At 40.2% G+C, this 16,890-nt stretch overlaps 1 protein-coding gene across 1 annotated transcript in view; it reads right to left on the bottom strand.

Annotated features, from left to right (window-relative positions):
• LOC133055568 (phosphatidylcholine transfer protein-like) overlaps positions 1-4,097 on the bottom strand; it is a 35,949-nt gene extending 31,852 nt beyond the window's left edge. Inside the window, exon 1 of the mRNA XM_061140725.1 lies at positions 3,966-4,097. Within this exon, the coding sequence (XP_060996708.1) occupies positions 3,966-4,097 (132 nt within the window). The remainder of the gene's footprint in view (positions 1-3,965) is intronic.
• Positions 4,098-16,890: the final 12,793 nt, after the last annotated feature.

The raw sequence follows: 16,890 nt of genomic DNA, 5'->3' as shown, positions 1-16,890 counted from the left end.
CTGTCTGCTGTAACCTCTCCTTTTTCATTTCTAATTTTGTTGATTTTATTCTTCTGTCTTTTTTCTTGATGAGTCTGGCTAAAGTTTTGTCAATTTGGTTTATCTTCTCAAAGAACCAGCTTTTAGTTTTATTAATCTTTACTATTGTTTCTCTTATTTCTTTCTCATTTATTTCTGCTTGGATCCCTATGATTTCTTTCCTTTTACTAATTTTGGGGTTTTTTTTGTTTGTTTGTTCTTCTTCCAGTTGTTTTAGGTGTAAATTTAGCTTGTCTATTTGATGTTTTTCTTATTTCTTGACATAGAATTATATTGCTATAACTTTCCCTCTTAGGACTGCTTTTGCTGCATCCCATAGGTTTTGAGTTATTGTGTTTTTAATGTGATCCCTATCAAATTACCAAAGGCATTTTTCACAGAACTAGAACAAAGAAATTTCACAATTCATATGGAAACACAAAAGACCCCGAATAGCCAAGGCAGTCTTGAGAAAAAATGGAGCTGGAGGAATCAGCCTTCCTGACTTCAGATTATTCTACAAAGCTACAGTCATCAAGACAGCATGGTACTGGCACAAAAACAGAAATACAGTACAATGGAACAAGATAGAGAACCTAGAGATAAACCCATGCACCTATGGGTACCTTATATTTGACAAAGGAGGCAAGAATATACAACGGGGCAAAGATAACCTCTTCAATAAATGGTGCTGGGAAAACTGGACAGCTACACATAAAAGAGTGAAAAGAACACTTCCTAACACCATACACAAAGATAAACTCAAAATGGATTAAAGATCTAAATGTAAGACCAGAAACTATAAAACTCTTAGAGGAAAATATAGGCAGGACTCTCGATGATATAAATCAAAGCAAGATCCTCTATGACCCACCTCCTAGAGTAATGGAAATAAAAACAAAAGTAAACAAGTGGGACCTGATTATAAATTTAAAAGCTTTTTCACAGCAAAGGAGACTATAAGCAAGGTGAAAAGACAAACCTCAGAATGGAAGAAAATAATAGCAAATGAAACAACAGACAAAGGATTAATTTCCAAAATATACAAGCAGTTCATACAACTCAATACCAGAAAAACAAACAACCCAGTGAAAAAGTGGGAAAAAGACCTAAACAGACATTTCTCCAAAGAAGCCACACAGGTGGTTAACAAACGCATGAAAAGATGCTCAGCATCACTCATTATTAGAGAAATGCAAATCAAAACTACAATGAGATATCACCTCACACCGGTCAGAATGGCCATCATCAAAAAGTACAAACAACAAATGCTGGAGAGGGTGTGGAGAAAAGGGAACACTCTTGCACTGTTGGTGGGAATGTAAATTGATACAGCCACTATGGAAGACAGTATGGAGATTCTTTAAGAAACCAGGAATAAAGACACAATATGACCCAGCAATCCCACTCCTAGGCATAAATCCTGAGAAAACCAAAACTGAAAGAGAAACGTGTATCCCATTGTTCATTGCAGCACTATTTACAGTAGCTAGAACATGGTAGCAACCTAGATGTCCATTGATAGATGAACGGATAAAGAAGGTGTGGTACATATACACAGTGGAATATTACTCGGCCATAAAAAGGAGCACATTTGAGTCAGTTCTAATGAGATGGATGAGCCTAGAACCTATAATACAGAGTGAAGTGAGTCAGAAAGAGAAAGATAAATACCATATTCTAATGCATGTATATGGAATCTAGAATAATGGTACCAAAGAATTTATTCACAGGGCAACAATGGAGAAACAGACATAGAGAATAGACTTATGGACCTGGGGAGAGGGGAGGAGACGGTGAGATGTATGGAAAGTAACATGGAAACTTACATTGCCATATATAAAATAGATAGCCAATGGGAATTTGCTGTATGGCTCAGGAAACAAACAGGTGCTCTGTATCAACCCAGAAGGGTGGGATGGGGAGGGAGATGGAAGAGAGTTTCATAAGAGAGGGAATATATATGTATACCTATGGCTGATTCATGTTGAGGTTTGACAGAAAATAACAAAATTCTGTAAAGCAATTATCCGTCAATAAAAAAATAAATAAATTTTTAAAAAGTTGGGTGGATCATTGAGATCCTCTGCTTCTCCCCCAGTATTAGTAAACCTTAAACAAGTCCACTCTGTGTATGCTATTTGGAGGAATTTGTAAAGATGGCAAAAACTTGATTTGAAATTTTATAGATAATAGTCTGGTATGTTAATCAAGGTAAAGATTGCCAGAGGGGCCAGGCTCTTCTGTTTGCCCTCCAGCCAAGGGCCTGGAGACCAAAAGACATACCTATATGCATAGGTAAAATGACTCCAAGCAGGGAAGTGCATGGCTGTGCAAAAATGACTTAATGTTAACAACATACACAGTAGGTGAAACCACACAGACCCCGAAGATAGAAAAGGGCAAAGGCCTTTAGAAGAGATAAGTGCAGGCCTGGAGAGAGTATGGGACAAGCTGAATTCACTTTTGATTTGGAGTGGTATTGAGAAGGCAAGATTTGCTAACTGGAGATTAGAGGGAATTCTCTTCCAGGAGGAAAGCAAAGGATAGAAGTCAACTTGGAAAGAAAATGAGGCTCTAGCAGAATGGGTCAGGCAGCATATAATACAGGATGTGGACTAAGGCTGTAGGAAATGTTGTAGGCTTGCACCTGATACAACAGGGCCTCTTGATATTTAACACAAATGGAAATCATGGTGGCAAGGGAGAGTGGCCCTCCAACCTAGCTGCTGAAGCTCAAGGGCACACCGTAGGACCACATGGCCTCCAACATCTGGAAGTTCTCTGGAGAGACTTGTAACTTACGTCAATGAACCATGACTGCTCTCATGCCCAGAACAGGTGGAAAAAAGACTTATATTATAGTTGATAAGGATAGGAAACATTCTGAATACCCATCCTCCCCCTAAGAGAGAGGCGGGCCTTGCTACATATCAATACACAATGGAAACAATATACAGTACAAAGCCAGGCACTCTGTCTCAGTTCAGGGGGTGAAAGTCACAAAAACAGAGGAGCAAAAAGCCTTCTGGAGGAGGTGGGGGGAATGGTCGGTGTTGACTAGAGGGCAGAGGGAGGTGGATTAGTCGTGGGAGATATACCACCTAGTGCCACATGCATAGCCCTCCTGACAGCAATTGCCCTCTTTCAGTCAGTGAAAGAGCACATGCATGGCACAAGTCTGGAGGTAGACAGCCAAGTCAGTCTTGAGAAATCAATTTAACTGTTTCACATATTCATTTCCATATAAGTAGAAAGGTGACAATCCTAGTACCATATATTAGGATTGATTTGAGGATTGAATAAGTTCATGTCTGCAAATCATTTAAACAATGCCTGGAGCCTAAGAAAGCATACAATGCATTAGCTATTATAGTCACTATTAGTATGAATAATTCTATAATCAACAGTGCCACAGGAAGGGCATCGATAGATCACAGCCTCTCTCTCAGGTGCTTGACTGAGCTCTACTATGTAGGATGGAAGGGATAGAGTAGGGGAAGGCCAAAAAGCTAGTTAGAAGGTCATTGGGTTTCTTTACACACATCGTCCTGCACACCCATGCTCTGAAAAGTCCAGCCTCTTCTCTACCTGTATTCAAACCTAAGACACTCCTTGCCACACAAACACCACGGGCATCAGCCAAGGAGAGGGGCTCCAAATCTTTTACAGTGCATGGGGCTGAGAACCAGGCTCACCCACATGTTAAGTCTACCATTAACCTCTTACAAACCACTTTCCCTGTCAGGCAGGCCTGATATGAGAATAAATTCAGTTGGCCTCTCCACCCACTAGGACCCAAAAGCAGCAAAGTCAGCTGGAGGCACCACCCCAGTGCTTATCCCTCCTGGCTCCAGAAGACCTCTGGGGTCTGGACAGGCTGAAGCTTCCCAGTGTCCCCTATGTGCTGCCCCCGCACCAGTGGCCTCCAGCAGGTGAAACCCTACCCTGTTCAGCTTCCGGTAGATGGTAAGGCCCCTGGATTCCATCTGCCAATTCCAGCCTAACAGCCCGGGATTCTGAAGTTCCACGCAAGCCTCCTGGAATTGCTCCTCAGAAAAACTCCTGGAAGAGGCCATTCTTCCACAGCCACAAGTCTTCTGCCTACAAGGGAGGCCACACACAGCCTTAGTATGTGTTAAGGATCAGGGCAAGAGTGTGGCCAAGAGTGACTGGCAGGAACCAAAGAAGAGATAGGGTAGAAGATGGAACTTATCTATGCACTTGCTGGCAATGTAGCCTACTTTCCTAAGTTAAGAGCCATCTGGTTCTCTAAACAAGCTTCTTAACTTCACTTTCACTTTTCTCCCAGATTCCTTCTTCCCACTCACAAATTTATCTGTGCACCCAAAGTTAATTTTTTTTCAAGGAACCATTAGAACAGGGATGAAAGAAAAAACTGGAAACATTAAAAGGACTGGTAATTATATGAAATCTATCCCATATTGTGGGTGCTCCAAAGAATCTAGAGCTGTGTTTCTCAAAGGAAGACTAATGGGGTCTTCAGTTAGACCCAGAGAAGGCTACTCCTACTTTCAAAGCCTTGACCTTCTGCAGGAAACTGGGATAAATGTAAAACCCAGATCTGTCCATTTCTATGATCAGGGACAATGTGATCTACAATGTTGACACCAAAAGCATCTGTCACTACCATGAGGTAACTCCTGTTATAGATTATCCCCACTTGAGATTTGAACCTTGGACACTTTTCATTGATGTCTACAGTATCATTAGGTGAGCTGGGGATGGAGCAGTTGTTAGCTTAAAATGAACCCCGGCGTGAGACAAGGGACAACTCCAGAGGTGTTAGAAGTCAGGTCATGCCCAGTGTTGCTAGGGCTGTACCGTCTCCATCTTTAATTTCAAAATGGCTTTCACAGTGAATTGCATCTGGTGAGTGGAACAAGAATTAGACTGGTGGAAACTGACCAATCTAACAAGCCAGGCAGACACAATCTCCAAGGTCTTGTTCACAGCAAGAACATCCAGAGTAGTAATTAGATAACTACAGTAAGAATCTTGACTAGTAAACTAGAGGTGTAATCTCATTTGGAAAAGGAGAGGGCATCAGTACTGCAGTTCTAGATTGCAGACTGGGTGCATGAAGGGAAAAAAGGTAGAAGAAACGAACTGCAACACAAATGTACACAAGTCCTCCTAGTAACCAATCTTGCTAGTATACCTCAGAACTAATTAGCAGCAAGCAGTGTGGGAGTCCCTCAGTCATCTAGGGTCATGAATTTGGGGTCAAGGGTAATATAATACCAACCTGGAATGGGAGTCATGATGACTTATTCATCTTAATCAGGAAAAGGTAAGGGAGCTGAGCCTGTAATATCTGAAAAGGTAGCCTGAAAAGGTAAGGGAGCATCAGCAGAAGCAGCTGTGACCAGCTGGGAACTCAGAAGCAGTGAGAGCAAGGCTGGTGCTAAGGTAGCACTGAAAAAGCTATAATACCTGTTAACGTGTCCACAGTGAGTACCATAAGGCGCTCTGTCGATAACTGCCTGGACTAGAATCCACTAAAAATGACTCTTCCCACCATAAAGAATTTGTATATGACATTGACATGCAGAAATAGAAGGAAGAGGAGACTGAAAAATAGCTTTTTGCCTTGAAGCAAAAATACAAGGTTCGGGGTTATTTCTTTCATGAGATTCTATTTTATATCTTAATTTTCAGATTTTGCTTTCTCATGCATAAAAAAAATCTGATAATGAGAAGATAAAGAGAAGGAAAAAAATGACCATGGAGGAAATTTTAGCTCCATATTAATGTAAGCATTTCCCAAGCTCTATTTTTCAGTTATTTGGGGGAAAACATTTTAAAAGATGCATCTACTTGCTTTTCCTTCTCAGAAGATTCAACTTTGAACACAAGATATTATTTTAATGGTAAAGACAGTGTATTCTATCCAAGATAACAGTAGAGGTCGATGTTAAAATTTATCAGCAAAATAGAATAAATATTTGTAGTACTAGGGTTAAAAGTCTGACAGGGAATTAAGCTGCATATAGGAGACCAACTCAGCAACCAACTTTTAAAAACAAATAATTTAATATTATATCTCCCAGATGACGATGTTTTCCTGTTTTCTTTATCCATTGGAAAGTGAGCTCCAGGAGGGCAAGGAATTTCGTCTGTTTTATTTACTCCTGATGATTCAGCTGGTAAAGAACCCAAATGCAATGCAGGAGACACAGGAGACTTGAGTTTGGTCTCTGGGTCAGGAAGATCCTTTGGAGAAGGAAATGGCAACCCTCTCTGAATACCCTCTTTGCTTCTAGAACTTATGCCCAATACTGATATCATCTTCCATTTCTCCTCCCTACCAGTCCCAACTGACTGTATACCATTTCTTAACACATTATTGACAAAAGACTTATTAATGCCACAGGTGCTAGTTTCTGAAAAAAAAATTTCCAGTCAAAAATGTGTTAATTCATGTCAATGTATGGCAAAAACCACTACAATATTGTAATTAGCCACCAACTAATAAAAATAAATGAAAAAAAATGTGTTAATTAATGGCCATTGCTTTCCCCAGGTTCCTATCTTAAACTTTATTCAGCTCAATTCAGTTCAGTTCAGTTGCTCAGTCGTGTCTGACTCTTTGCGACCCCATGAACTGCAGCACACCAGGCCTCCCTGTCCATCACCAACTCCCGGAGTTTATTCAAACTCATGTCCATTGTGTCGGTGATGCCATCCAACCATCTCATCCTCTGTCATCCCCTTCTCCTCCTGCCCTCAATCTTTCCCAGTCATCCTTTATTCTTTTATCTTAAAACTCATATGATTCATGAAGTCCTCTAAATGCATTATATTATACATACTAAATACATTAAATTACTATTAAAGATTTTATTTATAATATAAAATATTTAAATATGCTCCTTTCACCTCTTACTTACAAACTAAGATTGCTGTTATTTAGTTTTTATGATTTCTCACCTAGACCTTGCCAAAATCTTGCTAGCTCAAGGATAGCAAAAGTTCAGCTTATGCCTTCTGTCACTTTCCCTACTTTCCCTTCTTATACTAAAGACAAGTTTGTTTCCTTGTTACTGGAGACGTTCCTGTTGAGTCCAGATGCAATTCTGAAGCCCTTCTCAAAGCAGCAGTCCATAGAGACAGCACTAGACTTGACAAACAAATGGAATCCCACCTGTCCTGTCCTCTCTGTCCTTCACCAGATGGTATGCAGATAATATAGACTGTCCCAGCATCTGGCCCTGGCTGCAGGGACTGAGGGTAGACGGCAGTATGGTTCAGCAGGCCAGGAGAGAAACTACAGGCAGGGGTGGTGTTACCTCAGAATGCTGTTACTGCTTGTATTCTGCTTAAAGCTCATGGTCTCCCCCTGGATTGTACCTGTGAAGCATCTTACGTTTCACTCCCTGTCTGAGTGGAGGGAAACTTCCCTACAGGTTGGGTGACAGTGGCTGTCTCACTGTGACATGAGTGTGCTGGCTGAGTCTACAGCACGATGCTGTTGATCTCCTCCGGACTTTCATGAAAAATTGACATAAGAATACCTGGCTTATTCTTGATAGTCTTAGCTGCAGGAGTCTGTATTGCATTTGTGGTCTTTTCTTATAGTGCACCTCAACACAGCTGACTCCAGAGATATCAAGAAAGGGGTGGACGTTGATTATAAAAGTCCTGCAGGGTGTGTAGTGGTAGTGTGTATGCCCAGGTCACTTAAGATGGTTGTTCTCTTGCTCTTTGCACATGCCCTACTTGAGAGTCCATGCTTTATTTGTACCCTACTCATAAGAATTTTCTTTCCCCCTTGCCCCAAAAATGCAGCACTACAGGAAATCTGATGCTGTCACTTCCATGTTTAAAAGTCTATGAGGATCTCTTGCTTACAAAAGAAAGTGACAGCTCACTAGCTGAGTATATGAGGCCTTATACAATCCAATTCGAATGGAAAAGTTCAGACTAGACTGTTCTTACTGACACAAGTAATTGTGTCAGTTCATGTCATGTCAATTGTTCATGGCAACACATCCTATTTCCACAATCTGAAGATCTTTTATGTTTCTTTTGTTTATGTCCTTACTTTTTCTAAAACTCCCTTCCTCATTCATCACAAGCTTGTTGAACTCCTATAGATTCTTAATCTTTCTTAAATTTCTCTAAACATAATGTTGATTCTTGCTCTGAATCTCCAAGAAATTCTTTTTAACCTTTAATATAGAATACAGGGCTTTTCATTATTATGTTTTTAATTATTTACATACATGGCTAGAAGATCATTCCAAGTAACAACTATGTCCTCATTCAAGGTGAAAATGTCTGGCGGGTGTCCAGTTAATATATCTTAAAATGATACATTCAGTAGGCTATCCTCTTTTTTCTTTGTGAAGAGTGAAAACAGTGTTTGTTTATCTCTTTACTCATTTATTTTACAAATACATTGTATATATATGATAAATATCTATATATAAATACTATGTGTTAGTCATGAGCAACATCCATGACAGAAACCTGCAGTTTCAGCCAAAACCTCACACTGTATCTAAAGCAACAGAAACTGAGTGAGAACCACTTTAAGTGGCCTTTGTGCAAACATTTCAGTCTGCTGTGCTCCTTCCATGGGTGAAGGAATAGAAAATGAAGTATTTGGCTCTCAAGGAGTATGGCACAACTCTTGGCTCACGTTGATAAATATTGATCTTATATAAATTCCTCAGGAGAGGCAGTTGATGGTTCTCTGAGCAACACACACAAAGTCCCCACTCCCTTTTATGCAAAGACATAAATCATTTGTGAATAGAGCCCAACATTCTGTGAATAAGCCCAAGATGACTGATACTCAAAGGTTTTTCTCATTTGAGTGCAAGCCTAAATTTAAGCAAGCAGTCAGACTACATGAAGTTACAATGCCCTTTTGTTCACTCTAACTTGAGGGCTGCATAATACATTTGCAAGGGTAAACATCATATGCTTCCAAGTAAACACATTAAGTGTGACTACACATCTGTGCCTTAAATAAAACTGAAGGCAAGGGGACAGCTTTTTAAAGATCTCATGTCACGATCACTCAATTTTAAGTTTCAGTTGCTGATGTGACATGGATTGTTAGTGTATGTCTGTGTGTGAAATTGTGCAGAACTCCTTCTCTTTGACTACAGTTGAGTCACACCTTGGGTTTCATCTGGAAAGTGTGAATAGCACAATAAGGAGTCTGCGTATGGTGAGAAGTTACTGAGATTAAAAACCAAAGGGCAGCAAACACTGGTTTTCAGGGCTCTAGGGGTGAGATTCCTAGAGGATTGTTTAACCTCTGTGGACTTAACCACAGAAGGGACAGGAGTAAGATAAAGAGAGACTGACAAACAGCTTGCAGTCACTTGGCGGGAGCTGGAATTTGTCATTCAAGCTTACACAGAGGGTCAAGATGCTGACTTCTTGGGAGAAATAAAAGAATACAAATTATGCTTCTTAGTACCCTTATTTATGTGACTTTCCTCAATGTGGGAATGTTTTTTGCTCTTCTATTAAAACTTTTCACATTCTCTGTATTTTTGTCAGTTTTGTTCATAGTTTAAAAGGCATATAACCTGTGACAGAAGAAATCCTACTTTTAGGAATTGATAGAAAAATCTTTAATGAGGGCTCATATAAATATATATATATATATATATATATATATATATACACACACATTAACACACACACACACACACACACACATTGTTGTTATTCAATCACTAAGTCATGTCCAACTCTTTGCAACCCCATGACTTACAGCCTGCTATGCTTCCCTGTCCTTCACTGTCTAGCGTGCACGTCTCCTCTTGCCTGTGTATATATATGTATATACAGACACAAGAGAATTATTGCAGAAATATTTAAAGCAGAAGAAACCACCTAAAAGCCCACAACACGAGAGTGATTAAACAAATTATAGAACATACCTAAAGAAATGAAATGCAGCAGTTAGAAGTGCAGTAGGTAAGTATAAGACTGAAGGCAGGAGAAGGGGTTGACAGAGGATGAGATGATTGGATGGCATCACCAACTCAATGGACATGAGTTTGAGTAAATTCTGGGAGTTGGTGGTGGACAGGAAGGCCTGGCGTGCTGCAGTCCATGGAGTCGCAAAGAGTCGGACAAGAATGAGTGACTGAACTGAACTGAAAGTGATAGAAAATTTTACCTCTTCTGACACCATATTTGTGAACCAAATCATCTAACAACACATTAAAGATATGAGTTTCTAAGAATTTTATTTTTCAAAGGGTAAAGGAAGAAGAAAGCTTGAATGGATATTAACTGCTTAATTCAGATTTGTAAAGAAGGAAATGATGGTTATGTGCCTGCTGTATAAGTTCAGAAAGTAGCAGAAGTTTGGTAGATGCATTTTAAATACGCTAAGTGATTATGTACATAATTTTACTTATTTTTCAAACAGCTTAGACTGTTAATATTATCCCATTTTAGGGATGCAGAAAATCAAGGCTCAGAGACATTAAGTGATTTGTCAAGGGGCAGAGAGCCAGTTCATGCTAGGTTCTTAGTTTGAGTCATAGTCCATCTTTACTTTGAGTGTTCTTTACGTTATGTAACAATTTTACCAGGAATCCCGGGAGACAGAGGCTGTAGTACCCTGAAGTTCATAAAAAGCAAGTAAAGCTATCTAAGGAGTTTCAAAAAGGGATATGCACAATTCCATGGCTTGTGAAAGAAAAGTAAAATTTATCCCAAAACTTTATTATGAAAAATTTCAAATATATATAAAAGGAGAAAGAAATATGGGGCTTCCTTGGTGGCTCAGCAATAAAGAATCCTTCTGTCAGTGCAAGAGACATAGGTTCCCCACGGGGTGGGGAGGAGCCCCTGGATAAGGAGATGGGAAAGCCACTCCAGTATTCTCGTCTGGGAAATCCCATGGACAGAGGAGCCTGGCAGGCTACAGTTCAAGGAGTTACAGAGGCAGACATGACTGAGGGATTAAACAAAAAGAAAGAAATATACAGTGAACAACCCAACTATCCACCACATAAATTCTACAGTTAACGTTGCACTGTTTTTGCTTTATCAAGATTGGTACTTTAAAAAAAGTAAAATTCTGAATATAAAAAACTTAGATATTATAGTATTATCTAACAAACAGTTCTAAAACTGTGAATAATAAGCTTAAGTTTCATGAGGTCAAGAATTACGTTTGCTTGTTGATCTCTGTGTATTCAATGTCCAGCTTGGCTCTTGGCACAGAGTTGACCCTTGATACACCTTTATTGAATAAATGGATGACATAATCCCAGTGAGTAAAAAATGGGCTTTACATCTAAAAAAGCTAATATAGTATGCCTTTTGATAAGTTAATGAGAGGAAAAAAATGTCATATAGATTGAAGAAATAGCAGTTCACCAGGGATCAATATATCAGAGGATTGACAGTTTAGTAAAGACAGGAATAAACACCTGATGAGAAGAACTGATTCATTTGAAAAGACCCTGATGCTGGGAAAGATTGAATGTGGGAGAAGGGGATGACAGAGGATGAGATAGTTGGATGGCAACACTGACTCAATGGACATGAATTTGAGTAAACTCTGGGAGTTGGTGATGGACAGGAAGGCCTGGCGTGCTGCAGTCCATGGGGTCACAAAGAGTCGGACACGAATGAGCAACTGAACTGAACCGAACTGAAGTCTTTTTGCATAGACTAACATTCTTCAAAAGGGTGTGAGAGGTTAAAACTAACATGGTAAAACTCAGTAGAGACTAGTGTGAAGTCTTTCATTCTGTGTGCTATTGGAGTGTGCTATTGCTTGGCAGACTTTAATATTTAAAATATGGACAAGGAGTAGCACACTCCTCTACTAACTTGATTATTATGAGCTAGTTGTATAAATATATGGTTAAAAAAGATAAATCACACTTAGCACTAACAGAAAAATAGAGTATGAGGAAGAATAGTCCCACTGTACTCTATTCCTTTCACGTTGGCAGCCATATAGTGCTATTGAGTGAACTCTAACGTATCTACTGGAATAGAGAAGGGAGTTTTGGTATTAAAACATAACAAAATTATTGGAGATAGAGTCATTAGAGAAACGATAATTTTAGACATCAGAAGTGAGAATATGGGATGATGTGGTAAAGATCTTCGAATACTTGAAGGGCCAATGGAAAGTGAGGTAGAGATAATAGTTTCAAGATGGGAGCTAAGTTGACTACCTGTACATATACATATGTGTATGTAAAATATAAATATAGTCATATTTTATATTTTTATACAGACATAACTATATACAGAAGTTTTTCAACATAAGAATTGCTATCCTATGTGGTCCAGAAACAGACAACAAATGGATGAAAGCTTGCAGAGAAAGCTAGAGGTCAGGACTCTTTAAAGAAGTCAGTTGTAAAAATGGAGCAACATAGATGATCCACATTCAGAGGTTGTCTATCTCAGTGTATCTTATGAGAATAGGAAAGTAGCCAGGTCAATTAACCACCACTGACAGTGCACACACATACAACAGGGGTAGAGGACTCTGTCTTAAGGTAAGAAGAGTGACCGTGGGAGCTTCAGGCAGACAGACTGTGGTTCATCAGTCTGGGGATGCAGGAGATGGTCCCTGGGGGTCTGGTTAGTGGCACCATAAGCCCGCCCCATCCCAGTGGAAGCCAGGAGACAGTGAGCCTCAGCAGTAGCTCCCACATCTCCTCTAAGGAAGCAGAGAGTTGAAACAGAATCTCAATGGCAAAAGTGAACACCGAATGAGGAAACATCAAACATCCATTAAACGTCTACAATGTGACATAGATTTACTTTCAGCATCTATGGGGGGGATAAATTAGAAGACTAAGACTGACACATACACACTCCTATATATAAATTACGCAGCTAATAAGGACCTACTGTATAGCACAGAGAACGTTTCTCAGTACAGTGGCCTATATGGGAAAAGAATCTAAAAAAGAGTGTGTGCATGTATAACTGATTCACTTTGTTGTACACCTGAAACTAACACATTAAAAATCAACCAAACTCAATTAAAATAAAAAATATACTAAAGTAAGATCCCCATGCTTAAATTCCAAAATAAGTCTACAGCATACAAAATAAATTTAATAACGAGATCTTATACCCCAAAAAAGTAGAGTTAACAGAACAATTAGAACTGGGTTTGTGGAACAGAATTGATATGTTCTTTATTATTTCTGAGAGCAAAACTAAGGCCAGTAGAGATATCTACCGTCTATCTACATCTACTTAGACATTTACTGACCTAGATACCAGGGAATCTATAATCACTGGACCTGGTATATATTAGCCCTGTAATAAATATTTGATGAATATATTTAAGCAGCATTGGGGCAAATATATATTCATCTTATTTACCAAGAAAATGACAGACATGGTGTTCATTGGATTTTCATTCTAGTAGGGAAGCCAGCTAATCAATAAATATGTAATATAAAAGTAAGTAGCAATAATTTTCCATAAGGAAAAATGAAGATGAGCAAGGATAGAGAGGATAATGGGGGATCAGTTTTGCTGGCCTCCTTGGTTCAGGAGGCAAGAGACTACTCTAAACAGGGAGACACTTGAGCAGAGACCTGACTGAAGTGAGTCGCCTATCACTGAGTAGCCAGAATTTATTGACTATAAACAACATTTCTTATCTCGGAGTTTCAGTGCCTCTGGAGTCTGGGTGTGGTTGAGCTGGTCCTGGTGTCTGGCTCAGCATCTCTCAAGGCTGCAGTCAGGGGTCCTCTGGGACCACAGTCCTTGCAAAGCCAGACAGCACATTCAGTCTCACTCAGAAGACTGCTGGCAGGACGCAGTTCCCCCCAGCCTGTTGGGCAGAGGGTCTCAGCTCCTGACTGGCTGCCGGTCAAAAGACCACCCTCGGTTCTTTGTCACATCCCTCTCCAAATCACAAATGGTGATTTGCTTCATCAGAGCAAGTGAGAAGCTCCAGAGAGAGAAAATGAGCAAGAAGGACATCACAGTTTTTCGTGGTCTAATCTCTGGATGACATCCCATCACTGTTGCTTTTCTTTACACCAATTCTAGCATGGTCTGCTCTTAACAAGCAAGTCGCTAGGTCCAGCACAGACAAGAGGGGTGGGGGGTGGAATATGGTGAATGTGATCCTGACTGTGCCCGGGGAGCTGTGGCGTAGGTTCTCCTAGAGCCCTGGGACATTTAGAGAATGCAGGGCCTAACTCCTCCTGGAGAATAAACATGCTTAAATTGCTGAGTCCTTCTTCCTAGTTATCTGGGAGAGTTAATCCCAGCTCAGAACTGCCAACTGAACTTTTCCCTGGCCAAGCTTCTCTACTTTGAAGACCTCCTGCAGGCCGCCTCACCCCGTGATGTCAGGAGGGGTGTGCCCATCAGTCCTCCCCTCTCATGAGATGCAAGTGCTCTGACTTTGCATCAGGAAACATCTGGTTGACCTCCTAGTCCTCCAGCGGGTTGCTGGGTGTTTCATAAATTAGTGGAATATAATCGGATGGGAAGACATGGAGCTTTAGTGATTATTCAACCCTACCAGGGAGAAGGCAATGGCACCCCACTCCAGTACTCTTGCCTGGAAAATCCCATGGATGGAGGAGCCTGGCAGGCTGCGAAGAGTCGGACAAGACTGAGTGACTTCACTTTCACTTTTCACTTTCATGCATTGGAGAAGGAAATGGCAACCCACTCAAGTGTTCTTGCCTGGAGAATCCCAGGGATGGGGGAGCCTGGTGGGCTGCCGTCTGTGGGGTCGCACAGAGTTGGACACGACTGCAATGACTTAGCAGCAGCAGCAGCAGCATGTTATAAACCAAAATGAGACATGAGAAAACAGCCTCCTTGCACTCCTCTCCAGGGAGCTGGCACCTTAGTTGCACATTCACATTTTCTAGCTTGTGATGGAAAACAAATACTGTTTACAAGAGCTTGAAGTAGCTGGAAGCCAACAGGAGCTCTTATTTGGATGCTTTCAGCAATCCAACAATTACTCAACACCGACCTGAAATTAGGCTCCTAAGAAAGAGTTTATTCACTCTCCCTGGAAAAATGAAACTCCGTGTTCATTGGTAAGTAGAAACCAGGACCACTTAGAAACAGATCCGGCCCCTCCCAAGCTTTCGACATAGGAGAAAAGTTGCTGTGTATCCTTCAATGAGCTCTAAGTACCATTTTTGGCCTGCTTGGTTTTCATTGGCTTCTTCTCAGTTTATGAACCACTAGAGAGGAATCAAGTGAAATAGGTAGGAGAAAATGGGTTTGATAACTGCTCCCCACCCCCACCAACCTCCATACCTGCCCCTGAGGGAATCAGATTTTCTTAACTTCCAGCATCCTGGCCTGCAAATGAAAAACTTCTTCTCTTGAAATGTTTTGCCTCTCTCCTCCCCCATTTACACCAATGATGACTTCTAATGTGTCAACTTTTAGACAGTCATTATATGTCCTCCAAAGGTGTTCAAACGGAATGCAGAATCATTTTTCTTATTTTTAATCAATAAAACTAAGCAAAAAATAACTAAAAGGCAAAAAAAAATCTATTTGTTAAAAATTCTAAAAGTTCATTTGTTCTAAGATCTCACTCTTTTGTTAAGAAATAAGTGGAATGTGAGATAAAGTGCATATTTTTATATCCATCTTTCTGCCATAAGGTCAGATTGAGATCCTAGGGCTTTAGCGTGTTGTTCCACTTTTGATTCATTCATTCATTCAGCAGAGAGTTGAAAATTGTGTGTGTTCTATATATTGAGTGTATAGCTGGGAACAAGATAAAGTTCCCTGCTCTATTACAGGCTTTATACTTAACAGATGTGTTAGGATGAAACATTCTAATGAGTGAAATGTTCAGAGTGTGCTTGGCATTTTGAAAATGGTAAGTAAACCTTCACTATTATTACTTAACTTCTGTGCTTTGACTGAATCTAGTTCTTTTACTTCCCCAAATTTTAAAGGAAATTCTCTCTGTGTTTTGACTAATCTTCATCCAAATTCAACTTTATCACAGGTATTTGACTCCACACAATTATGTAGACTAGGAAGTCCCAAAAAGATTGTGGAAATCCTTGCTGCACAGGCTTCCTCTAGTTGTGGTGAGTGAGTTTACACTTCATTGCAGTTCATGTGGGCTTCTTATTGCAGTGGCTTATCTTGCTATGGGTTTGCCTGATGGCTCTGTGGATAAAGAACTCGCCTGCAACAGAAGATATGAGTTCACAGAGACACAGAGACACAGAACATATGAGTTCAGTCCCTGGGTCTGGAAGATCCCCTGTAGGAGGAAATGACCACCCACACCAGGATTCTTGCCAGTAAAATGCCACAGATAGAGGAGCCTGGTGGGCTACAGTCCACAGTGTCTCAGTGAGTCGGACACGACTGAGACACTCAGCACACATGTTTTTGTTGCAGGGCATGAACTCGAGAGCACCGAGGCTTCAATAGTCATGGTGCACATGCCCTGTTGAGCAGAGGCATGGGGAATCTTCCTGGAACAGGGATAAAACCCACGTCCCCTGTGTTGTCAGGCAGATTCTTAAACACTGGACCACCAGGGAAGTCCAGCTTGTTATCTTTCTTGCTATGGATTCTGTGATAGAGATAATATGAAGTTATATGACTTTCAACAAACACAGGTAAAATAAAAGTACTTAATGCTGAAAAATATAAAAATATGCTTATTTTAATTAAACTAAGCTAAAACTAGCTTTATTTGACAAGTGGACACAAAGCTTTATGGTGAATCTTGCTTTTCTTTTAGTGATAGAGCACGTGCCACACACCACGACTTAGATTGTCATACTCCTTTATGTGTACTTTTCAAAATGATCCTCCATTGAAAGGGGAAACTTAGGGATGCAGAAAACTTTGGAATTGTTTTTGACT

The sequence above is a fragment of the Dama dama genome, chromosome 5 (assembly GCF_033118175.1).
Source record: "Dama dama isolate Ldn47 chromosome 5, ASM3311817v1, whole genome shotgun sequence".
NCBI lineage: Eukaryota > Metazoa > Chordata > Mammalia > Artiodactyla > Cervidae > Dama > Dama dama.
The sequence above is the reverse complement of the archived record's forward strand: the minus strand, read 5'-3'. Positions and strand labels throughout refer to the sequence as shown.